General features: G+C 42.1%; 3 protein-coding genes across 5 annotated transcripts; 2 read left to right on the forward strand and 1 right to left on the reverse strand.

The window, feature by feature from the left end:
• The first annotated feature begins 85 nt into the window (after positions 1–85).
• wdr46 (WD repeat domain 46) lies at positions 86–8977 on the forward strand. Its single transcript, XM_027021135.3, has 14 exons — positions 86–154; positions 728–892; positions 1251–1331; positions 1545–1657; positions 1797–1884; positions 2462–2523; positions 2686–2790; positions 2964–3114; positions 3343–3578; positions 4026–4179; positions 5519–5669; positions 5976–6166; positions 6980–7093; positions 7239–8977. The coding sequence occupies exons 1-14, from the start codon at positions 98–100 to the stop codon at positions 7353–7355; spliced, it is 1785 nt and encodes a 594-aa protein (XP_026876936.2). The 5' UTR covers positions 86–97; the 3' UTR covers positions 7356–8977.
• b3galt4 (UDP-Gal:betaGlcNAc beta 1,3-galactosyltransferase, polypeptide 4) lies at positions 8231–16561 on the reverse strand. Its single transcript, XM_027021141.3, has 4 exons — positions 15873–16561; positions 15551–15712; positions 12678–12853; positions 8231–12180 (listed from the first exon to the last, which is right to left on the reverse strand). Exon 4 carries the CDS (start codon positions 12060–12062, stop codon positions 10887–10889), a length of 1176 nt encoding a protein of 391 aa, XP_026876942.3. The 5' UTR covers positions 12063–12180; positions 12678–12853; positions 15551–15712; positions 15873–16561; the 3' UTR covers positions 8231–10886.
• On the forward strand, positions 15592–24434 carry nr2c2 (nuclear receptor subfamily 2, group C, member 2). 3 transcript variants are annotated; one of them, XM_035536139.2, is made up of 15 exons: positions 15593–15786; positions 17912–18041; positions 18976–19077; positions 19622–19822; positions 20061–20166; positions 20306–20527; positions 20827–20974; positions 21426–21516; positions 21730–21860; positions 22036–22210; positions 22345–22466; positions 22590–22729; positions 23064–23201; positions 23440–23545; positions 23638–24434. In XM_035536139.2, the coding sequence occupies exons 2-15, from the start codon at positions 17982–17984 to the stop codon at positions 23810–23812; spliced, it is 1917 nt and encodes a 638-aa protein (XP_035392032.1). In that variant the 5' UTR covers positions 15593–15786; positions 17912–17981; the 3' UTR covers positions 23813–24434. The 3 variants fall into 3 exon arrangements, with proteins under 3 accessions (XP_081559829.1, XP_035392032.1, XP_035392033.1); XM_035536140.2 differs by having other exon boundaries at positions 15595–15786; positions 20306–20485; XM_081703703.1 differs by lacking the exons at positions 22036–22210; positions 22345–22466 and having other exon boundaries at positions 15592–15786.
• The last annotated feature ends 113 nt before the right edge of the window (positions 24435–24547 follow it).

The following is a 24547-nucleotide window of genomic DNA, read 5'->3' on the forward strand; positions in this document are numbered from 1 at the left end:
TCGAGCTCATAATACCACCTTAAAATTACGTTTTGAATATAGCTGCAGAGGAGAGGAAAGGGTTAATCGATGAACGTACAAAAGGTATACAACAAAGATGGCGGCGCCCGTAGAAGAAGCACTGGTACATACACACGTGGAGAAAAAGAAAAAGGTGCGTGAACTTAAGTTTCATTTTGACTTAACATTTCTAATTTTACAAGTTATTATGCACTATTTATAAGTAACATGTTTAGTGTGAATAATTTTGAGTAAAGCATAAACAACAGATCTCTTATAGGTATTTTAGCCTCTCACGTAAGCTTGCTATACTAGTTAGCTAGGAAAATTAGGTTCGATTTGTCCAACTAGGTGTTTTAAATAATTGCATATGTTTTTTATTTTTAGCTGCCGGTTTGGAAAACGAATACCACAGTGTTTATATAAAATGGCAGTTGTCTCTAATTGGATATCTGGTAGTTTGAGAGTCACACTCTTGGCTGGTTAGCTAGCTAGCGTTAGCAAGGCTGAGAAACACTCAAAACCTTAGCTGCGTGAATTAGTTAGCTAGATAGTTGTATCATACGAATCGTTTATGCAGTGCAATGTGAGAATAACATGACTGCGGAAGAAAACCGTACAAGATCATTGTGAGAGAGAATAGTGGAAACTATAGTGTTCCAGGTTGTATCTATTGTATATTGTTTTTTATGGAGTTTCTCGTCTCATACTGCGTTCGTACCTCAAGCCACCCAAACGTTACTGGGAAGTAAATGCAGGTGAAGAGAATGGCGAGGCAGAAAACACCGATGTCTCACCGAACCAGGACAATATTTCAAAAGAACAGCCAGACAAAATACGTGACGAGCGACGACAGAAGAAAAAAAGGTCTCATGGAAGTTTCATATCAGGGGTGTGTAATTTTCTGTTTTCTAAACCTTGGAAAGTATCTGAACACCTGAGTGCATTAAACTATTGAACTCGCTCAGTTCATCCGGTTTCTCTCTTTCGGTTCCAATATTCCTAAAACCATGTAAAACAAAACACTTTTTTTGTTACTGTCTTGTGTTTATTATATAAGCCTTAAGCCATTTCCTTTCATAGAACTCTTCATGCCTTTTCTAAGGTTTCTTTTCATCGTGTACTGCAGTGGTTCCCAACACTGTGGTTTTGTGATGTGAGCCAGGAACTAATTACCTAGCTTGGATATATGGGGAAACGTAGAACAAATAAGTGCAGCTCTTCCCATTGATTTGATGTAATTTCCTCAGAAAAAGGACCCTTTCCCTGGTGAGGCCCCCATTCCCAATGAGCAGCTGAAGAAGTTCCAGAGAGGCGAGAAATTCCAAGTGGTAAGCTCCATGTAGTTACAGCTTTATTTAAACATACTCTGTGTTGATGTGCATATGTTCAGACAAGTTGCCTTTCGGTTAGGAAAGGTTTAACTAGACTGCAGACAGGAACGCCAAAGGACAAAACGCAAAGACTTGTGCTTTGATTGTTTCAGAAAATCTTGTGACTGGAGTTTTGTTGCATGAATTGTTCCTCATTTATTGTGGCCTTAGTCTGTGACTGCACGACAAAAGGTGAAAGAGACCATCTTGCGGTCTGAAGCAGCGTCTGACCTGGCCCTGAAGCAGGCTGCACGATATGATCTCCTTCTCCCAGAGGAATCTGGGTAACTCGGCACACACTGGAAGCAGAGCGCTTCTATCTCATTGACATAAACCTCTGGATTCTTCTTGGTCTGGTCATGAAAGCACACACACACGTGTGTTCTCCCTTGGACATGCTCATGTCTGTTTCCATGTCTCCAGATTCCTGGAGGGAGATGACGATGAGGACACATGTACCATCTTACAGGAAGATATCGCAGATGCTGTGGATATTACTTCTGGGGCAAAGGTAACACTTTGGTTTTTGGTGCTTGCCATAAACATTTTGAAATCATATGGTAACTTGAAAATGGATTTTAGTTTAAATTTCAAACTTTGTGAAACTCTGTTCCATTCATATGCATTCATACATTATTAGCAGGTTTTCCATTTACCAAATTTTTGCGAATTTTAAAAATGCACAAAAAACATGAATTAAAAAAGCCCAAAATTTGGAGGAAACCCCCCCCCCCCACCCAAATATCGCAAAAAGATTTTATGCTATGACAAGGTGGAAAAATCAGAATATTACAAAAAACAGTGATAGAATTTTTTTCTCATTTAAACACTCAACGATGCATCAAGCCATAAGGCCGAGTTAAATCTCTCCATTTTGCTTGTTTCAATGCCACCCCTAAGCACAGTCGCCTACTTCATCGCATAACCATAGTGGATGGAAATTTGCTGTTTTTTTTTCTGCCAAAATATCTTAAAGAACATGGAAACTGCTATTGTTTGGACATCTGTGGTGGTGTATTTTTGATGTTTTCTATGTGATATGACACCTCTCTCTCTCTGTATCTCTCTTTCTCTGTCTGCATCTGCAGTACTTTAACTTGCATCTGACCCAGTTTGGTCCATACAGGCTGGACTACAGCAGAACTGGACGGTAACTGCTACCTCAATTTTGTTTTTGTTTTTTTCCATAAATCTATGTGTGAGTATATAATGGACATTGCATGTTTTTGTCTCTTCTTTCATGTTTAGTAATCCAGAGATATTAGTTTAAATGTCTTTAAAAATCCTAATGTGTTTCAATAATTGTGTTTAGGCATCTGTTACTAGGTGGAAAAAGAGGTCATGTGAGCTGCATAGAATGGCAGACCAAAAACCTTACATGCGAGATAAACGTCATGGAAACAATTCATGATGTCAAGTAAGTACCTACGCATGCTGAATTAATCTCTCACATACAGTACATACACACATCTAGCTCCTCAACATATTTCTCACACACATTAACATATACATATGTGCAGCACACACTAAGCACACTTATTCCATGTCATATGAAATAGTTTTGCATACACGCTCCCTTCTGTCCACTAGGTGGCTCCACTCCGAGGCCATGTTTGCTGTGGCTCAGAAGCAGTGGCTTTACATCTATGACTCCAAAGGCATAGAGCTGCACTGCATCAAAAAATTCAACAATGTTCTGCGCATGCAGTTCCTCCCCTACCACTTCCTGCTTGCTACAGCGGTGCGTCAGTAAAAAGGGTCCCCTTCGTACTGGTAGCAAGCCCTTGTGCTTGCTGCTTTGTGACAAATTTGTTGTTCTTGATTGTATTTGTACATTTGCACATATTTTCCCAAATACATGTTATGGAGTCTTTTATAGACATTTACATGAAGGCATAAAAGCCTTCATCTTCCTCAAGAATAAGCAGATTTTTGAGAGCGTATTTTCATATGTGCGTCACGCTCTCAGAGCGCCACAGGTTTCCTGCAGTACCTGGACGTGTCTGTGGGGAAAGAGGTGTCAGCCATTGGCACCAAACTGGGCCGGCTCGACGTGATGGCACAGAACCCACACAATGCCATCGTGCACCTGGGCCATCCCAACGGCACGGTCAGCCTGTGGTCACCCAATCAGAGGGAGCCGCTGGTCAAAATGCTGTGTCACCGTGGTGGGGTCCGCTCTCTCACTGTGGACAGATCTGGCACGTGAGTACAGCCCATGGCACAGAGAGTTCACAGCTTCTCACCAGTGTTGTCACAAATATTGATACCTGTCGATACTGAACATTTTGGAATGGTACAATATTTGTTTCCCACAGTATCAATATCTATACATGTTAAATGTGCATCCCTGCTTGTGATGTCTTTTGAACCACTTAATCATGCACACGTTTTTGCCTAAAGAGCTTGTGCCATTTACTGCTTGTTGTGCTAGTTAGTGGGATTTTTAGGAGGAACTATACTGGTCCAGATGTCTACTATGTAAAACTCATGATTGGGCAAAAATGTTTGTCTGGTTTGAAGAGTGGCTTTAGGAGAGATAATACAATAAATATACTCCACAGTTGCCCAGTGGGAGAGCAAAGGTTAAATGATGGTGGAACATTTAAAAAAAATAATAATAATAAAATTGGTGGCTTGTGCATGTCACAGGTACATGGTGACGTCAGGTCTGGACAGGAAGCTGAAAGTATATGACATCAGGGCCTTTAAGGCACTTCATTCCTACTTCTTGCCTGCGGGAGCCTCCTGCCTCTCTCTCAGCCAGAGAGGACTACTGAGTGCTGCTACTGGAGATGTAGTACAGGTACACACATGCGCACACACGGCTAGCCACTATTTAGAGCTAGCAGTGAAGGCATATTGACCTGTAAGTTACTGTATTGTGCAGGAATACACACTCACATCTGTTCTGTTTATTATGCTAGGGAAAAATAGAAACCTCCCCTGTCTCCCCGAAGGATCTGAGTGTTCCTATGACCTTTAGGTACAGAGTATGTTGAAAGTAGTGGTTGAGCAATATGGGCTTTTTAAGGGCCGATGCCAATATTTAGAGAGCAGGGCGAATGATGGCTCATGTATAAGGCTGACATCTGATAAAATACTTGAATTAATAGTGATAATAATTGAGACAAAATTGCTGAATTAAATGACATTTATTTAACTATAAATAGTTATTGCTTATTGTCAACACTGTACTTAATTTAAATGAAACTGAATGAATACTGAGTTTTATTATCAACTGAATAAATGTCCACAGGTGGTAAAAAAACAGCAGGGTGCTTGAGAGTTATAGTACAGGGCTCAAACCATCTTTCTCATCACTGTCCCAAAATTGTCCCGAGTGTAGTTAAGATAATTATTCCAAGCTGGTGTTCACATGGAGAGAGACAGACATACACGTGCAGAAACAAAAGCAAACAAGTTAAATCCTCTATTAGCAAATGCAACCGACTGTAACGTACATTGGGTACCTTTATAACTGTCAAATCAATCACTTATGATGGCAGGTTGTTGAGCTGAGATGAGAACAGAAGTTTGAGTCCTGTAAGCTAGCTAGTTTAGCTGCTTAATGGCTTACTAACATTACAATGCTCAAATAACATTATATGCATTTTCTCACCAAATTACAGACAGTAAACATTGTATATGTTGAGAGACCAATTAAATATTAAGTTTTGAAAGATATAGGAATTACAGGTTTTCTGTTTTCTCTCAGGAAACATTAAATCTAGCATTAGCATGCACCATTTCACAGTACCATGACTGCCCGTAGAATGACAAAGAGGACCCGAGGGGGAGCTCTAACTGCTCTGCAGCAGCCAAACTGACAGGGGAGCCTCCGTTGTATCTGTAGGCGTTTCTTGATTATCGGCCTCATGAGCATATCTTAAAATGGCATTAATCGGCCGCAAGATCGCTTGATCACTAGTTGAAAGCACCGCTGCCGTCATGCTAGTTCACTTCTTACTGTGATCTTTGAGATCCTTTTGAGAACTGCATTCAGAATGGTGTACAGCAGATCCAAATGTGTTGTAACAGCTTTGCAAATATTAAATGAAGCATCACCATCGTTTGGCTTGTACATTCACCCTTTACACCATTGTAGAGAGTTTAAGAACGCAGACCACCCCCCACTCCCCCAGGTATACCGTGATGTATGGGGAGGTGGATCGATGTCGAAGCCGTACATGGCGCACCGGGTGAGGGGGGCAGTGTGGGGTGTGGACTACTGTCCCTTTGAGGACGTGCTGGGGATTGGCCATGAAGCAGGATTCACCAGTATGATCGTACCAGGTCAGTATGTACGTACACACACACTTCTGTTTGCTGTTCCAACAGAGTGCAAATTGGAATCTGTGGACTGTGTACTGTCTGGATAGCCAAATTAAGTATTTTAATGGTTTATTTAAGGGATTTTGGAACTTTAGGAACTATTTTAATAATTTACCAATGTTATTGCATTAATTGTCTGATAATTGTATTTCTTTGGCTCTAGCACACATCTGCTGATTATATGGCTAAGCAACATTTAACATGCAGCACACAGGGCTCAGAAAATGTAAAGCGTGAAATGTTCCTCCTGCGTGTTCTGATGGGTAGGCGCGGGTGAACCGAACTTCGACGCCCTGGACATGAATCCATACCGCAGCACCAAGCAGAGGCAGGAGTGGGAGGTCAAGGCTCTGCTGGACAAGGTGCAGCCCGAGCTCATTGGCCTGGACCCAGGACTCCTGAGCAAGGTGGACCAAGCCACCTTCGAGCAGAAACATAAGGAGAGAGTGGAGGCTCTGGTGAGGTCACACACACACACACAGACACACACACACAGACAGTTCAGTGGTAAAGGTACTTGACTTGTAATCAGAAGGTTGCTGTTTCAAGTCCCACCACCGCCAAGTTGCCACTGAATTGCTCAAGATGTACTCAGTCATAATTGTAAGTTGCTTTAGATAAGTGTTAGCTAAATTCCGTAAATTTGCATACATACATGAGATTAAGTCTCACGCCGATAGTTACAGTATCCACCCACTAAAGGTGGCCTAACCCAGTATTTGTTGTATAACTCCTAAAGAATGTAGAGCTTGTATAATTTCCTTTTGTTGGTGGTCATACCCTTTTAAATTTGAAGAAAAAAAAGGGGTACAAATAGGAGTATTTTAATCCTTAGCAGATTACCTTTTTGGAAATCCCAATTTATCACTTTGCTATAAACATTGCAGCACACCTTATGTTTAGTAAGGGCCTGAATGTACTTGTCCTCTCACATCCATAATAGCATCCGAAAGTCTGTGACATTCAGATGATCGCAGCTGCTGGTTGTTTTCTACGGTGCTGCTTCCCTGGACCTGCATGCTGGCCTTCTATAACTGTAGTGAAGTGATAGGAGGTGTGGGAGAGACTGAGTATCATGCCGAGTTGGCATCTGCTCTGTTGGACAACTGCCAAACCTGCAGTCTTTTCACAAGCTCAGGCTCAGCAAAAGGACCTGCACTGTGTGCCCAATAATTAGTTTTTGTTTGTGTGCACATTTTTTATTTATTTTTTTTAACATACAGAAAATTTTATATACTGAGTTATGAGTTTGTGTGTGCACGCATCCTTAGGGCTATGACCCACTCGCAACCGAGAAGTTCAAGCCAAGACTGAAGAAGCGAGGGCGAAGTTCAGCGGGTGCTGTGGAGAGGAGGAAGAAGAAGGTGGCCCACGAGGATCAGAAGGTATCTTCTTTCCCCTGCTTCCATGCACACGCTAGCTTTCCTCTCGCCATTGCTTTGATGCTTTTAATAGCATTCCCACAAAGCCACAGTCGCCATTCTCACTCGCGTGCTGTCTCGTCTTCCCCTTTTCCCCTCCTCACCATAGGACACGATCCGGAAAACAGTTGAGGAGAGGATGGAGCGGGAAAACGAGAGGAAGGTTAAGGCCCAGGAGCAAGCGGAACACGGCACAAGGACGGCACTAGACCGGTTCAAGAAGTAGAGCGAGCAGTGTGGCAGGAGTGCACAGGACTTTGAGCTTTTGAGGAAATAAAAGACTTATTCAGAATGGTGAACTACGCACTGTTTTGGGGTTTTTTTCAGTCTTCAAACACTGAGACTCCTCTGTCTGGACATTTGGTCAACTGCCATGCAAAAGTGACCCGACCACTCTTATTTTTTTCTTCTTGTGTGTTGGCTGCTCTTAGTAACGAAAACGTTTCTGGTCTGACTGTGAAATGCACATTGGTAGACTAGTAAACAGAAATAAAATAAACTCTTATGGTTTTATTAAAAAAACAAACTCTCTTTTAGGACAAGAAAGTAATCATAAAATAACAAGGTTTGAAAAATTGTGAATTTTGTAATAAGTAAACTAATTGGAAACTCCTTAAGACTGAATACATTGGCCAAAGCTCAAATTAGCAACGCATTCTTGCAGTTCTTAATTGCTAGAACAAGAATATGAACATTGTTCTTTGTTTGGGTGGGTTTTAAAAACAATGAAGTTTATTTATTTCCAATGTAAGTTTGTCTTTAATTGTCAGAATACGAAAAATTGATATACTCTTGCAACTGAATATATCCTATGTGAATAATATCACTGGAATTTCTCCAGTAGCTTCAGATTTCCATTGTGTTGCTTCCCCCTCGGTGCATAGAGAGGTACTTTTTTTTTTTTTCCCCTTGTTTGTGAATTTAACAAATTTAAAACATTTGGACTTTGCAAACTGTACAACTTTTATTAAAAGGGTACTGATTGCATGAACTAAACTTTCCAACTGCTGTGACATCCATGGTATAGCCAGACATGTCCCTTTGTTGTGATGCTATCTGACACTGCCTAAGGATAATTCACTTCAATAAGTGCAGTTGTGGTACAGATGCAGTTCAGTGCTTTATTCAAGACCTGCACAGAGCAGACAATAGAGTGGACAACAAAAGTTCATATGAGCTCTCCTTCACATTTTTGTGAAAGCACATCACCCTGGAGCCTTCATACAGAGAGAGCAGTTTTCAGCCAGCATGTTGTAGCACTTACTATAAAGAGGCAACTACCATAGTGGAACATTAACACACCACAAGAATCTGCCTTTATGTTGTATCTAAGGTGCTGTATACACAGGACAAAATGTTTAAACTGAATCAATTTTATCTGTTCAGTTTTGTTTACACTCTTCTAAGGAAACCTAATAACTGACAAAAATTGTACATTACAGTTAATTAAAAAAAAACATTTTTGCATCTGCTTAAGAGATTGTATTGCAAATAATTCTGGACTATCCACACAATTTAAAAGGCAGCTGAAATGTAAAATGTTGAAAACTGAACTAGTCTGGGCTAAATTGCATTTGCAGCCACATTTAACAATTCACATCCAAATCATCTGTAGATTGTCCAGTTATGCCTGCAACTGGTCAGAAGCTTATCTGAACACACAAGTACAAAAATAAATGATTAAATAAAAACGCATCTCTTATTTAAGCATTACAGCCTGATGTTTGTTCCATTTTTGAACATGCTGTCCTATATTGTATGAGTGCAAGTGTGCTGTTATGAGACAGTTGTGAGGTTTTTGAGCCTAAAAATATGTTTCATAAGTTGCCATTAAACATGTAAATAACATATTCCTTGCAGTGTCTAATTTGTTACAATGATGAAGATGGTTTTGGAAGCACAGGGGCAGGCAAATCCAGACCTAGATAGCAACCATATACAACAAAGATTGATGTTTGTCCTGCCTGGTTCAGTCAGTAATAATATGATAATCAGTTTATGGATTAAAATGAATGTGAACTGGAAAACACTAAATCAATGAGGGCCAGTGATATCCAGTCCCAGTCTTGGATGAAATATATACTTCACCCAAAACCGCTCCCATGGCAGAAATATGGGGAACTTAGCATTGTCCTATTTAGGCTATTCAAACTCCTATTTGTTTGACTTGGTAGCAACATTAGCAGGTCTGGGTGTAAAATATTCCTTTAAGTCCAAGGTAAGAGGAGGCTGGACTTGAATTTTCATATCGGTCAACATTGTTCAGACACACACCAGACTCTGCCTCTCACAGGTGTTCTGTAAGCCTGTTTTCGTTAGGATATACCTTTTCTAAATGGACTTCAATTCACCAATCTGTTGATTATTCACACTACACAAACTGGTGTTTGTGTTATGTAGCATGCCAAGATTAGAAAATAACATGTCAGTCATTCTTATGGCAACATGCTCTTTCTACCATTTGTTCTTGAAAATGGGCAAGCACTTAGTTTTTGTTGTGGCTTGTCTTAGTTCCAACAAAAGTGCTACTGTGAGCTGGTGAAGGCTAGTGGGGAAATCACTCATATTTAGTATGAGTATTTATCTCCAGCCCCATTTAACTCCATTCACTGTTAGCAACAGCAGCATTTTGGGGTGAAGCATTTTTTTCAGAATTGCATAGTTCCATTATCCATCTGTTTTAGACTTTTTTTTTTTTTAAGCATTTTAGTAGCATTTAGTATTGAAACGAGTTTGTATAAATCTTCCAGTCCATGCTTTATTTAATTTTATCTTTTTACCTCCTTCATTGCATACCTGAGTGTTAAAATAACCAGATAAACAAACTAAGAGGACAGACTGTGAAGCGATACCTCACTGTAATGTTTTCATGTCCAAATAGAATAAATGTATTGTACGTTTAATCCTTAGTGCGACAGTTTTTCTACATGATTTTTTATATTAAATGCAGTTTGGTGCAGTGGATATGACTGCACTTTTACTACTAGTCAAAGCTGTATTTTATTTTTCTTTCAATTCAGCTTTGGAATCTTAGCTATCATCATTGTCCTACCATTCATCACACTTGGCCAGGTGCATCAGCTAGTTAAAAGCTCTTTAGTGTAATAAAAACTCAAATGCATTTAGAAATCAAGTTAAGGAGGGACAGCGATGGCACGGGGACTGATACTGAACTCAGTAAAGGTTCCACTGCAAAAATGCAAAAAGTTGCAAAAATAGCGCAGTCTTAATTTACATATTACATATTACATGGAAGACTACGTTCAAGAGTAAGATTGTGAAACTATGTCAGTTCAGAACAGTCCTATGACCACCCAGAGCGATGCATCTTTCACTTGCAAGAAGAAAAAAAATGAGTAGCAATCGTGCTGTGATTTGTTTGGAACATTCTGAGCATAGGTTAGTTTAGTGTAGATTTGACAGAATCTGCCGATGCTTGGCAAGGTCATTTCAAACAAAATCAAGTCAGTGTTGCTGGCTGCAACACCCTACTTATAATACACAATGTGTAGAACGTATAGTCACTGATTCCAAGTATAAACAGTTCATTCACTTTACCACCAAAGGCTGAGAGTGTAATTAATACATATTGAAACACTTGGTGACAATAAAAAAATAAAGCTACAAAGCACAGTGCAGGGCTTCCTTGGGCGACACCAACATCCAATTGTTCAAGTAGATCCACTTGTGCTTCTTCAGGCTTTGCGGCCTCCCATGTATGATTAAGAAATCCTGCTAATTCTCTAGGTGGTCCAGTTTATGAAGCAAAACCCAGAAGGACCCTCAGAAATGTTCTGACCTTGCAAAAGCCGAAAGAGGTCCGGACTCTCAACCAGGAGCAGGGGGCCGTGGAGTGCATGTCTGCCCAGTAACGGAGCATCTCCTCTGGCTGGGTGTGGTGGACAGACACCATGGCCTGGTAGCAGCAGCGGCTGTATGGCAAGGATGGCCCTCCTGAAAAGAACGGGCTGTGGGTGGGGCCGATGCCCACAGCTTGGGCGCACATACCAACAAACACGTCCTCGGGAGGCAGTGGTTTGGGTAAGGGCATTGCAGCAGCTGCCAGTGAGAGCTTCAGCACAGCAGGGCGAGAGAGCACGTATGCAGTCCCACTGCAGTAGTCAGGGAAGGCAGCACCTCTGAAAGCCACTTCAGAAAGGAAGTGCTTGCTGGCTGGATTGCGTTCTGGGGCCACCCTCACATGGACCCGGCCCAGGTACAGGTCTGTGGGTTCGCTCTCTGGTGCCACACCATAAAGGGTGAGATAGTGCAGGAGCGCACTGGGGTTGATCATCACATCGTCGTCCACTTTGGCCAGGAAGCGAGCCTGAGGGCAGAAGCGTCGAGCCCAGGCCAGCATTGAAAGGGTCTTCAAGGTCAGGTTGGCGTAGGAGTCCAGGAAGCGGCCCTGCACCAGATCCCCTCGCTCCTTTGATTCTTCCACCAGTTCACTGGCTAGGACTGGGTCTGACGGCTGACCCACCATGAAAAGGGTTATGACCCTGTGGCCTCGGACTTGAACCTCGCCACCCCAGGTGTCACGGATGGCCTGGCGCGCCTTCTGGTTGGCGGGGGCCGAAGTCACCAAGGTAATGAGGTAGGGTTTGGCTCGCTGGCAGACCAGGGGACTTGGCATGAGGAGGTACTCCTCTGGGCGGGTAGGGGGGATGCTCTGAGGAAGAACCACTCCGTGGGCACCTACTACTCCACTCATTCCTAGAGAGGTGATCCAGGACTCAATGTAGTCAATAAAGAGACCAGCCAAAAGGCAGGCAAAGACCAGCAAGCACAGGGCAGAGAGCAGTCCAAGATGTCCCCTACGCTTCCCTAAACGGACCTTACAGATCCACAGACCACGGATTACCATTCCTGCAGTTGACAGATCACAGCTCAGACCTTGGGGGAACGTTTCTCTGAGTAATTCACTTTTCATCACACTGACCGTTTTTGTCTCTATTCCATTTGCTGTCGAGGTAGGGGGCCCAAGTTTAGATCCAAGGATTAGTATAGGAAGACAGAAGTTTTGATTTCGCTTTAGCACAGTAACTTATCTGCAAAACATTTAATAGAAAATTTAAGGTAAGGTAAGCTCCAACCACATGCTGTAATAGAAAGGATCTCTTATGGAATTTCCAAAATAACACTTCGTGCGATGAATTATATATATATATATATATATATATATATATATATATATATATATATATATATATATATATATAGACACACACACACACACCTGGATTGTATTAAATCAGTTAAATTACACAATAACACAACCTAATGTTACGACATGAAAACATTTTCTACAATACGCTGTTCTAAACCAGAACGACAGGAATCTTTATACAGCTAACCTATAGAATATGATACTGACTAAACGTAACGGTATTTAGTATGACTGTTTATCTTAAATAGGCTTTCCAATACTTCGAATAATAAAAACAGTGCACTTGCACTTTCCAAAAACTACATTGGCCGTAGAAACAAAAACGTGGCAAAAATATTAGAAAAGAATATACTGAAAATTGTTTTCCCTTTTACAAACCTTGTCTTTTTCCACAGCGACGGGCGGCTGTACTAAACGAAACTGTATCATCCGACACGAACAACGTCAGTCCTGCATGCAAGATGACCCCACGCGGATGAGTTTCAAGGGAACTACCCTTTGTCGTGACCTCGTTTCCCGGATGTGTTTGCATGGGATCTTTACTGCGAACAAACCTCAAAAATATAACAGCCTACTTTATCTACAACACAACTTACATAGACGGATTTATTTAACGGCAATTTAAAAGCCCCCTTTCCCACAATTTTATTTTGGAATTCAAAAATCATTAAATATTTTTTTTTAATTATGCTAAACATGAAAATCAGGGTCATACCATAATTCTTTTGCGACAATAGTTTCCTTCCTACACCACCGTAAGCACAACTGCAATCCTCAGTTTTTGGTCGGTGCGCCATCTGGTGGTGTAGGCTTGCGTAGCCATTGCCCTTGACCGAGTTTCAAAATAAAACGCTGTTTCAAAAGTGTCACTAGTTATAAAGATACTTTTAGGCGATAAACAGAAATCAAACTAAATTATGTACATACAGTAAACAGTTAAATTAGTTTATTATTACACTTAGGTTTTCGTGTTTTAACCTGTAAATGCATATAGCATTAATCTATAACTTTTTATATTATAGATCAGTGGTAAATACACTGTTACAACCCGGTCTAGGCTGGAAAAAAAGCAGTAAGGTGCAAACCAGACCTAGATATTTGCGGCAAAGACAGCGCGTATATACAAGCTGGTGTCAAACATGCATGTAAGCATTTACCGAACAGGTTGAAATTGCTTCCGAATAACCCACAGAGATTTTCTAGAAACGGATATGTTAGAATCAAATAAGCCACCACTCCTCTGCATCATCACATTTTCAGTGGGGCAACTTTTCAAGCCTTCAGAAATCCTAGAAAATGTGCATTTTCAGAACTACAGTAAAGTCCCATGATATCATATAGTTTATATTTACATGTTTTGAATAAATACAGGCCTCTTCACATTTGATTGTTGTACATACTTGCAATTGCTGCATTTTTTGAGCAAACAACAAAAAAGCATATTTTATTCTGAGTTCTCTGTTTTAAAATGGACATTTATCACGGTTTTTGAAGTCTTGCCAAATTGCACCAATCAGTGAGAAGCTTCATACAGGTAGTCATTTTCTCAGGACTAATGTCACTGGTGACACTGTGCAGTTACACCATAAACCGTTTCAAAGGCATATGCTGCAAAACAGCAAACTTATTTTTTAATATTACTTTCTAGCTAATGACTGTTGAAATGTGTCCTTCCGCAAGACAACTGAAGCCAGAGCCCTACTATTAATGTCTGTTACCAATAAAACTCCTCAGGACATATTTTGTAATTTGCATGAAGACAATGAGAGCTAACAAATGGCAAAAAAAGAGAGAATATAAACTGCCATTTAATTTGTCAGCCCCCCCCCCCCCCCCCCCCCAGTCAAAAACGTCAGTAATTTTTCAGACACCGATTACAAACTTGTCTAAAACACTAAATATATATTTACTTATATCCAGTCACTTACAGAAGTCCTTTCTTGTATACTTGGAAATAAATAAATCATTCTTAATACTCGTATGTTAAGAAAAACTACTGCTATTTGCATCAGTGGTGCGACTACATGTGTTTTAATAGGCTTTTGAGCTCATTGTATTTATTTATTTTTTGCTCTACAGAGAGAGAGAGAGAGAGAGAGAGAGAGAGAGAGAGAGAGAGAGAGAGAGAGAGAGAGAGAGAGAGAGAGAGAGAGAGAGAGAGAGAGAGGTCCCGTCTGAAACATCCTGTTTCTCTAGAAACATTATGTGCTTCACTACAATTATATATAGGTTTTCCCACTTGCCCCCTCATCTATATCTCTGAACAATAGATTTTTTCCCCCACATGGAAACCATACATCAATATTGAATAATTAATCATTCACAAAATTTTGCCACAAGTTTTAAGACTGAAAAGTTTGCTTTCAAAGTTTGCTGCTTGTTTTTAGATCTTTTGGTCAGATGGTTCTGTGGTATGCTGAAGTACAGTTATAAGCATTTCATAATTTTTAAACATTTGTTGACAAATGCTTATGCAAAGACTCAGTATTTGTAGTGTTAACCCTTCTTTTTCAAGACTTTCACAATTAGTCCTCTGCAGTCAATCCCCATGATTCCTGTAGAATATTCTTGATGTTTTTCTTGGAGAGAAGTGGCTTCTTTGATACCCTTATTGACACCAGGCCGTCCTCCAAAAGCCTTTGTCTCACTGTGTGTGCAGATGCACTCACATCTGCCTGCTGCCAGTTCTCAGCAAGCTCTGCACTGGTGGTGACCCGATCCCATAGCTGAATCCTCTTTAGGAGACAGTCCTGACACTTGCTGGACTTTCTTGGGTGCCCTGAAGCCTTCTTCACAGCAATTGAACCGCTCTCTCCTTTATGTTCTTGACGATCCAATAAATGGTTGAATTAGGTGCAGTCTTACAAGCATTGTGAAGCCCTTTTCACAAAAGAAGACAATGATTTCAAGCACCACTTCCCTTTTAAAGTAACCAGCCTGCTCTTCAGTCAGCATGACAGGGTGATATCAGTTGCCTTGTCCTCATTAACACTTTTTCCTGAGCTAACAAGATCACTGAAATGATGTTAGCAGGTCATTTTATGGTATGGCTGAAATGCAGTGGAAATTGGGTTTTTGCAATTAAGGTAAGGAATGACTTAGTAATGGACTGCAATTCATCTGATCGCTCGTCAATAACAACTTGGGATCAAGCGAATTGCCACAATAAAACCGAAGCAGCAAACTTTCCGAAAACCAAACATTGTCAGTCTCGAAACTTTGGGCCCGACTGTATAGACATGAAAATCTACCAATCAGCATCCTCTGTGGAAGGTAGACAGGTTGACGTCAGAGCTGTCTGGATGTCGAGGCTCCTGTTCGCCAGTGAACAGAAAAAGGGGGGTAGAGCCAGTGTGCGAGGGAGGAAGAAGAAAAAACTCCCAGCAGGCTGAAACGGGGTCACGAACTATGACCTTTCACAGTAGAAAAACAATAACAAATAATTTTTAAACACAACCACTGTAATCTACATTCACCAATCTTGCAGGTAAGCCACATTTTCTTCATTTGTATGTTGAGGAATGTTGATAAAAAACCGGAGGAGATAAAAAGCATTTTCTCTAGCTGGTTTACCTGTCGAGCCCTGCAACTAGGCTAACGGCAGGCCCGATAGAGGTTTCAAATCTGGGCGGTGCTGTCAGTCCTTCCGTCGATTCGAAAATTATTTAACTGCAGACTTTAAACTCAGCCGTTCAAAATGACACCTTTGCGCAGTCACTCCTTAAATACGTCCAGCTGGAAAAAAAAATAAACAAAACGTCTAGCCTCTCCTAGCTAATCGCCTGAGTTTTCGTTAGAGAAAGATGAGCGCCATAACAGTACTGAATTAGCCTGTTAGCTAACGTTAGCCAGCCAGCCAGCCAGCCAATGCTGCGGCGGCGCAGCTGAACTCGACCCTTTTACCTTTGCCATCTCGGGGAGAGCAGCTAGCTAGCCTGAACCAAACATAGAGACGGGGGCCTTCTTGATTCCGTCTCTAAACCTTTTCTTAAATTCTATCGACACACTACGTGCAGATTAAATTAATTTTAAAACGAACCATTTAGTGGATTAGTGTCCGAGTTTTGGCATTTTGCCAGATTCTCCATTTTGTGCATATTCCTACTAGCTATAAGGCCGTTTGAAGTTTGCTATTGTTTTTTAGACAGCTAGCAATCCATTTCCCTTTACATATTCGTGATTGCTTCGATTGTTTACAATAAAACAACCGGCCGTACATCTTCAATAGCTGCATCGACGAATTTTACTTCCAAGCCTTTTCAAATAAGTTAATAGAGTACTTGATACGAACTATTTACATTAAACCGAAAATCACCAGTAATAATTCGAACGGAAGCCATTTGATGCAGCAATCTTGCAACATTTTGGAGGGCTACTTTGGCGACACTATCTTGAAGACGTACAGTATTCTTACAAGCGTTCAGGACGGTGAAAGCATCGAACCGTTAGAAGTTGCATGTGGTTTATGTCTACACATTCATTTCCTTTCACGTACAAAACGTGTTCCGTTTGTTAGTATTGAGAGAAAAACAAACAAACAAAAGAATTGTGATAACCATGCTATCTAGACTGTAAATTTCAAATACTCGCATACTAAAATATGAAGTTATTTGACTTCGTGGATATGTCATAGGTTGCAGGGAGACAGAGTGCTAGAGATCAGCTACCTCTGTGAATAGGGAACAGACTAAAAATAGAAATGCCAGGAAATGTGCAAGATGATACCAAAATGTGCTCTAAGGAAGCTTAAGTCCACGCGGTTTGCTGTATGAGGATGGAATTTGGATAGTATCCTACCCGACTGAAGTCGCACCAGAAATCAAATAGTGATACGGACAGTATCTTAAAATTAATAACGACATGGTTAGTCAGCAATCATGTTTTGTGTTGTGTAACTCATACTGCGGATACAATATATGTAAGAAGAAAATTCTTGAATCAAGTAATTCTGTTAGTCTAGGATGAAGATCATGTTCATTTTAGGAATGTTCCCTAATCTGATGATTCAACACTGTTCTCCCTTCTGACCTCAAGTGTTTCTCCTTGTTGCTGTAAGAGAATTAGTAGCAGTTGGCTGATATCCGACTGCTCCCAACCAACACCCGTCTAAACTTCTCCCACACACACGCCTTCCCTGCATCACTCCCCCTTCTCCTCACACACCTCAACCATACAAATACTTCCCCTTTGCTACTAATAAATTAGAGCTTCCCTGACTACAGCTGACTCTGGTCTCTTGATTTGGGGTTACTTGCCAAGCTTGTCCAGAGGCTGGACAAAGGGTGGCTGTTTCACTGGGGCTACTCTTGCACTGAGCAAGAGGCTACAAAATCTTACAATACATTGTGTTCTTATTTAATTAATGCTTTTTTTCAATGATTAGAAGTCTGCAAACCACTACTTTTAATGTAATAGCTGTTTAGATGAAAAATAGTGCATATGTCACTGTATATACGGCTCTTAATTTTATCCATTATGTATTACGTTCATGGTGTATTAATGATATATTTCCAAGCCATAACACTGTACCTATTGTAGATCACAGGCATTATGCCATGTTGTGTTGTAGTTACTGTATACAATGTGTATTATCCATCTCCTTTGATTTGCAGGTAGTACTGTGGTTAATTGATTCTACACTGGCCCAGTCCAGTCAGATGCCTCTAATGACCCTATATCATCATGACAACCAACGTGGAGGTGCTGGCTCAGCAGATAGTAACCACTGAGCAGGTTGCAGAGGTGAGTCGGGGTTGTGTGTTTGTGTAGGTTTTTTAAAAATGTGTATTGGTTGTATGCTGTCTTTTTGTCCAGGATGATGTTTTTGATTCTTGGGCCTGAACTATATTTACCTCAGCAGTTAGTTTCCTTATGTACCAACATCGAAGGCTGAGCTGACCTGACTGTAATAAGTCCAAATGAGTTTTAAAAATCCCTATAGCTTTAAAAAAAAAACAAAAAAAACACAACAACCCAAGAATCTGAAGAGTGAACCTTTGGAATGCATGAATCATTACTTTCTAGTTAACAAATGGGTCAGCTAGCCAGACAAATGTTCTTGAATATGTGTCTGTATGTTGCTACTGAGAACTTTGTATGACGTTAAACTTTGTTTTAGTGTAGTTATTGCAAATTGTGTGAAATTGGAATGGCTGGTTCAGCCTTATTATTGTGCTGAGAGCACCCCGAAATAAAAAGCCTACAATAGTGTGTGTGTGTGTGTGTGTGTGTGTGTGTGTGTGTGTGTGTGTGTGTGTGTGTGTGTGTGTCCATAAGCATGGGCATGCGGTTGTCTGTATGTGTACACCTGTGCAATTTTTCTGTTGTGTGTTTGATATCTGAGATGGTGTCATGATGTGATATATTGCTGGGATGTTTTATAGAATGTATATTGTCTCAGCTTATGTGAAAAACACTAAGCACTGTGTGTTTACACTGTTTTGTGTGTAAGATGACTGGTCACCATGGAAACGTATCACTTGACCCTCAAAGGCAGTTTAAGTAGAGGACATCTTGCCCCTTTTTCCCTCATTTGTTCCGTGTGTGTGTGTGTGTGTGTGCGTGTGTGTGCGTGTGTGTGCGTGTGTGTGCGTGTGTGTGCGTGTGTGTGCGTGTGTGTGCGTGTGTGTGCGTGTGTGTGTGCGCGTGTGCGTGCGTGTGCACGCATGCTCTGCAGACACAGTCGTCTCCCTCAGCCAGCCCAGTGATGAGCACCTCTCCCCAGCATATTCAGATCATCTCCACTGACCCCTCCATCACCACGCCCCAGAGAATACAGGTAGACGCACCACAGTGCCTCACTCTCTTGCTCAGCTCTGGCTGGCTAGGGCAGCACTGTCACTTCTCCTTTAAGCAATACCTCTCTCTCTCTCTCTCCTCTATCTATCTATCTATCTATCTATCTATCTATCTATCTATCTATCTATCTATCTATCTATCTATCTATCTATCTATCTATCTATCTATCTATCTATCTATCCTCTCTCTCTCTCTCTCTATCTATCTATCTCTATATCTATCTATCTATCTATCTATCTATCTATCTATCTATCTATCTATCTATCTATCTATCTATCTATCTATCTATCTATCTATCTATCTATCCTCTCTCTCTCTATCTATCTATCCTCTATCTATCTATCTATCTAGCTATCTCTCTCTCTCTCTCTCTCTCTCTCGCTCTCATTCATATATATATATATATATATATATATATATATATATATATATATATATATATCTCTTGCTGAGGCTCTTGATAAAAACTCAGACAGCAATGAAGTCGCCAATGGCTAAAGCCAGCGGCCGTGTCGCAAACACAGATTGTGACAGACCAGCAGACGGGGCAGAAGATCCAGATCGTGACGTCGGTGGACGCTGCGAACGTGTCCAAACCTCAGTTCATTCTGGCTGCCCATGATGGCGCAGCGGCAGGCAAGGTCATCCTGGCGTCCCCCGATAGCCCCAGCGCCAAGCAGCTCATCTTCGCCACGGCAGACAGCGTGATGCCTGGGCGGATACAGGTACCGGCGCATGCAGCAGACGCACCTGTGAAGTCCCACACAGCTTCGTCTGTGTGATGAAACTGGCAGATCTGACACCAGATGAGTTAATGCTACTTGTAGCTGAGTCTTAGCTGACTAGAAGCACGGTTTTTCTTCTCCTGTATAAACCTCCTGAGCATTGGGATGTGCAGAAAGCGAACGCCCGGTGGTGTCCTGCAGCATGTCTGTTTTGGTAACTTCACCTTTTGTGCTGCAGTTTGTTACAGATGCAGTTTCAGTGGAAAGGCTCCTGAGCAAGGGAGGAGAGATGGGCCGCCCACAGCCTGTGGAGTACTGCGTAGTATGTGGAGATAAAGCGTCAGGTAAAGACCACGTGCAGAAACACACCCAGCATGTTTTCTGCCTGTGAATGACAAGTTTACGTACCTACAAACATTCAGGCGTTATTACACATTCAAATGTTACGATTCATTTGCTTCGTTCGCATGTGTATGTTTTCAGGGAGGCATTATGGGGCTGTTAGCTGTGAGGGCTGCAAGGGCTTCTTCAAGCGAAGCGTCAGGAAGAGTCTGACCTACAGTTGCCGTAGCAACCAAGACTGCGTGGTCAACAAGCACCATCGCAACCGCTGCCAGTTCTGCCGTCTCAGGAAGTGCCTGGAGATGGGCATGAAGATGGAGTGTGAGTTGCACGTTCACGCAAGCACGTGCTCAGTCACAAAATGTGAGCGCACACACCTGAACGAGTACACATGCACTTTCTGTGAAAGCCGACCCATAAAACTGAGGTGGGACTGGAATTTGAGAACGCGGTGCTGTATCTGTCTATAAGCAAACCAAATCCTAACACAGCACGTCAGCTCCATGTAACCTGATGGCTCAGTCAAGCGTTCCGCGTTGCTTGAGAACAGCAAGGGCTCACACTCACTGGCTTTGTTAAGTTCCATCACTTTTCATGCTTTACCATTGAAGAAGGTAACCTGGCAGCGTGTTGATATGGCACGTGTGTGTGTGCTCCCTCAGCCGTACAGAGTGAGAGGAAGCCGCTAGACCTCCCCCGAGAGAAGCCCGCCAACTGCGCTGCCTCAACGGAGAAAATCTACATCCGGAAAGACTTGCGCAGTCCTCTGATAGCCACGCCCACTTTCATCACCGACAAGGATGGCTCTCGGTAAAAACACACCAAGCTCAACACTCAGCTGACACTCCCATACGCTTCCTGTGCACAGATGCACTCTGATATAAATGCACAGTTACAGACTTTTTATGGACTTTGCAAGGAAAGCAACAATTTGATCAATAAAGTTCTGTCTAAAGTTCTATCTATCTAATTGTCTATATACATCACTCCAAACTAGGTAATGTTTTATTACCAAGTATAAAGCTTTTCTTAACTTATCCTGTTTAACTTCTCTGAAAGAATGATTAGAACTGAGTATTAGAAGTGTGGCATGTTCTGCTGGTTGCTGGATGAACTATTATCCTCTGATAACAGGAGCTGGAATTTTGTGCTTCTGACCCACTTCATATGGTTACTGTGTGCCACACTTGCACACTCTCTGCTTTCGAGAGTTGAATCTCATGTCTTGATTGGGTCTTCATGTTGTCAATTATCTCCATAGCTCTGGGTTATTGGACCCTGGGATGCTGGTGAATATCCAGCAACCTCTCATCCAGGCCGATGGCACGTTGCTCCTAGCAACAGATGCAAAGGTAATCACCTCTTTCTATATAACCTTGTTAAAGGCCAATATTTTCCTCTGTCATGTTTGTTATGCCATATGAGCCTCCGGGGGAATACTAAGTAGTGTTTAGGATTTTGAGTAAAGGCTTGATCACATTGGCCCACTTTTCCATACGTGTCTCGGGTCAGTTTGTTGTTACTCACCAGACTATGTTTAAGGTTCAGTGTGCTCTTATCTTCAGGCAGAGGCAGGTCATAGTGATCTGGGGACACTTGCCAACGTGGTGACATCATTAGCCAATCTTAATGACTCGCTCAACAACGGTGACATGTCACACAGCCAGCAGGAGGAGTCAGCCAGCGAAATCACACGGTACTCTTGTGTGTGTGTCTAATGAGAGACAGTGATGCATGTGTTCCATGTCGGTGCCTAGTGTATTTCAAATGCAGCATGCCATTCTGTGTTTTATCATAAAACAGAATGTTAGAGGTATGTGTTAAGCCATGCAACGTGAAATTGCATCACCAGTGTGTGCATGTTCACACAGTGCCTTTGACACTCTGGCCAAAGCCTTGAACCCCAACGAGGTGGCGGAGGGGCAGAACCTCTCCGAGGCAGAGTGTGTAGGTGGAGCCACAATACAGGTGATCGGCCGAGATCAAGCCACGCCCCTCATTGAAGTGGAGGGCCCTCTGCTTACAGACACGCATGTCAGCTTCAAGGTGGGATGCACCACATGTGCAGTTTGATTAAAGACCTAGACACACAGATCTCTGGGGACTCCATTCTGCAACATTCGGGGGGGGTTGGCATTTTGCTGAACAAGAGTATCTCTCTGTGCCCTCCCCGTGTCTAGCTGACCATGCCCAGTCCGATGCCTGAGTATCTGAACGTTCATTACATCTGCGAGTCTGCATCCCGTCTGCTCTTTCTCTCAATGCACTGGGCACGCTCTATTCCAGCCTTCCTTGCCCTCGGGTGGGTGACACCATCTGTGTGTTTAGCTGTTTTGAGCTTGAAGTGATCTTCTTGATTGCACCCCACCCCCCCCCACCCCCCCCCCAAAAAAAAACTGTGTGTGTGTGTGTGTGTGTGTTGTAGGCAGGAGTGTAACACGTCTCTGGTACGGGCATGCTGGAACGAACTTTTCACGTTAGGTTTGGCTCAGTGTGCTCAGATCATGAGCCTGTCCACCATCCTGGCCGCCATCGTCAACCACCTGCAGACAAGCATACAGGATGGTATGTCAACCCTGTGATTCCTTATAAGGTATAATGTGCAGGGAGTGAGCATGTGTTGCAGAATATCAATTACAGCATGGGTTAAAAGCAAAAGTTGTATTAACCATTCTGATTAGTTTGCTCAGGTGGATAAAATTTCAGTGTTTCAGTCTGATCCTGTGTGCAGTTTAAGCACTAAGACCTTACCAAACCCCTTTTAAACCTTGGAGTGAAACACTGACCTGTCAACAGTTCCAGGATTAGGGGCACTATGGTTCAGTGGAGAGAAAAGCAAGTTTCATTAGATCTAGTTTGGAGGGGAGAGCAGCTATAACCACTTGCTCCCTGCTCTTAGACAAGCTGTCTAGTGAGCGGGTGAAGCTGGTAATGGAACACATCTGGAAGCTACAGGAGTTCTGCAACAGCATGGCCAAGCTGGAGACAGATGGTTACGAATACGCCTACCTGAAAGCCATCGTGCTCTTCAGCCCCGGTGAGTTCCTTTCCACAGGAAGAGGCCAGGAACTGATGGGCCTGTCTGTATATAAGGGCTTCTAAAAATGAGGTGGGACCTGAACTATATGAATGTTGAATGTCTACTGGCCAGTGTTCATGCATTCATGTAGGGCCAAAGAATAGGTGGAATGTTGTCAAGACTACTCTGTGTGGCTCAGGATAACAGCATGGCCTGAGTGCATGTCTCTGATCTCATGATGCATGCCCTTAACCAGATCACCCAGGCCAGGGTAGCAGCAACCAGATTGAGAAGTTCCAGGAGAAGGCACAGATGGAGCTGCAGGACTACGTGCAGAAGACCTATCCAGATGATGCGTACAGGTACTCCCACTCAACCTTTGACCCTCCGTTCCCCACTACCCTGCTTTGTGCCTTTATCACTGATCAGTCACTGCGTGTGATTGGCTCGTCAGGTTGGCACGAATGCTGATGCGTCTGCCAGCGTTGCGGTTGATGAGCTCCAGCATAACGGAGGAGCTCTTCTTCACCGGCCTCATCGGGAATGTGCCCATTGACAGCATCATCCCCTACATCCTCAAAATGGAGACTGCTGACTACAACAGCCAAATCACCGGTCCCACCGCATGACCACAGAGTGACCCGCTTTGAGCCACAGACGCGGGTGAACTGGACTGAAATTCCAAACAACTTATATTATCCCTTACCTTCATGTGGATTGATGAAGTTTTTGGGGGTTTTTTTAGTTTTTTTTTCCTGAACTGAAGGTTTTCCTCTGCCTACATAACAGCCCTGCCCTTGAAGTGAGACCATCTAACTGAAGGTGAAGGTCACTTAAAATATATGTATTTTTGTTCTTTGGGAAAAGTGCAACATGGAACTTTGAGTTTTTCAAATCTGGACATTTGTTGTGTGAAAAATGTAAAAACAGCCATTGGTTTAGTTTTTGTTTGCTTTTCTTCTCTTAAAGCACTTCAGACATTTAGCACTTCAGACCTTGGGGCTAGGTAGGAAATTTACCATTCAAATGTTTTGTATTATTCAGGAGCAGCCATGTATTAAGAATTTTTTAATCAGCTGTAAGTGGACTGTTGTAAAGTCCCTTGGCATTCTGTAAGCATTTTAATGGAATGCAATTAATTACAACCTCTTTTAGAAACCTCTGAATCGATCCTCAATATCCTTTGCAAAGAGTTGCATCAATCTCTAGAAGACCAGATTAAAAAAAAAAAAAAAAAAAAAAAAAAAAAAAGCTCTGGCAAATGTACCAGAAAGATCAGTGACCTCCATAATGCAGGATATTTCTACCTTCCTCAAGCTGTTGAATCTTGTTCATTTTTTCAGTCTCCCAGTCATAATTGGTGG

The sequence above is a fragment of the Electrophorus electricus genome, chromosome 20 (genome assembly GCF_041902795.1).
Source record: "Electrophorus electricus isolate QZ-2024a chromosome 20, ASM4190279v1, whole genome shotgun sequence".
NCBI lineage: Eukaryota > Metazoa > Chordata > Actinopteri > Gymnotiformes > Gymnotidae > Electrophorus > Electrophorus electricus.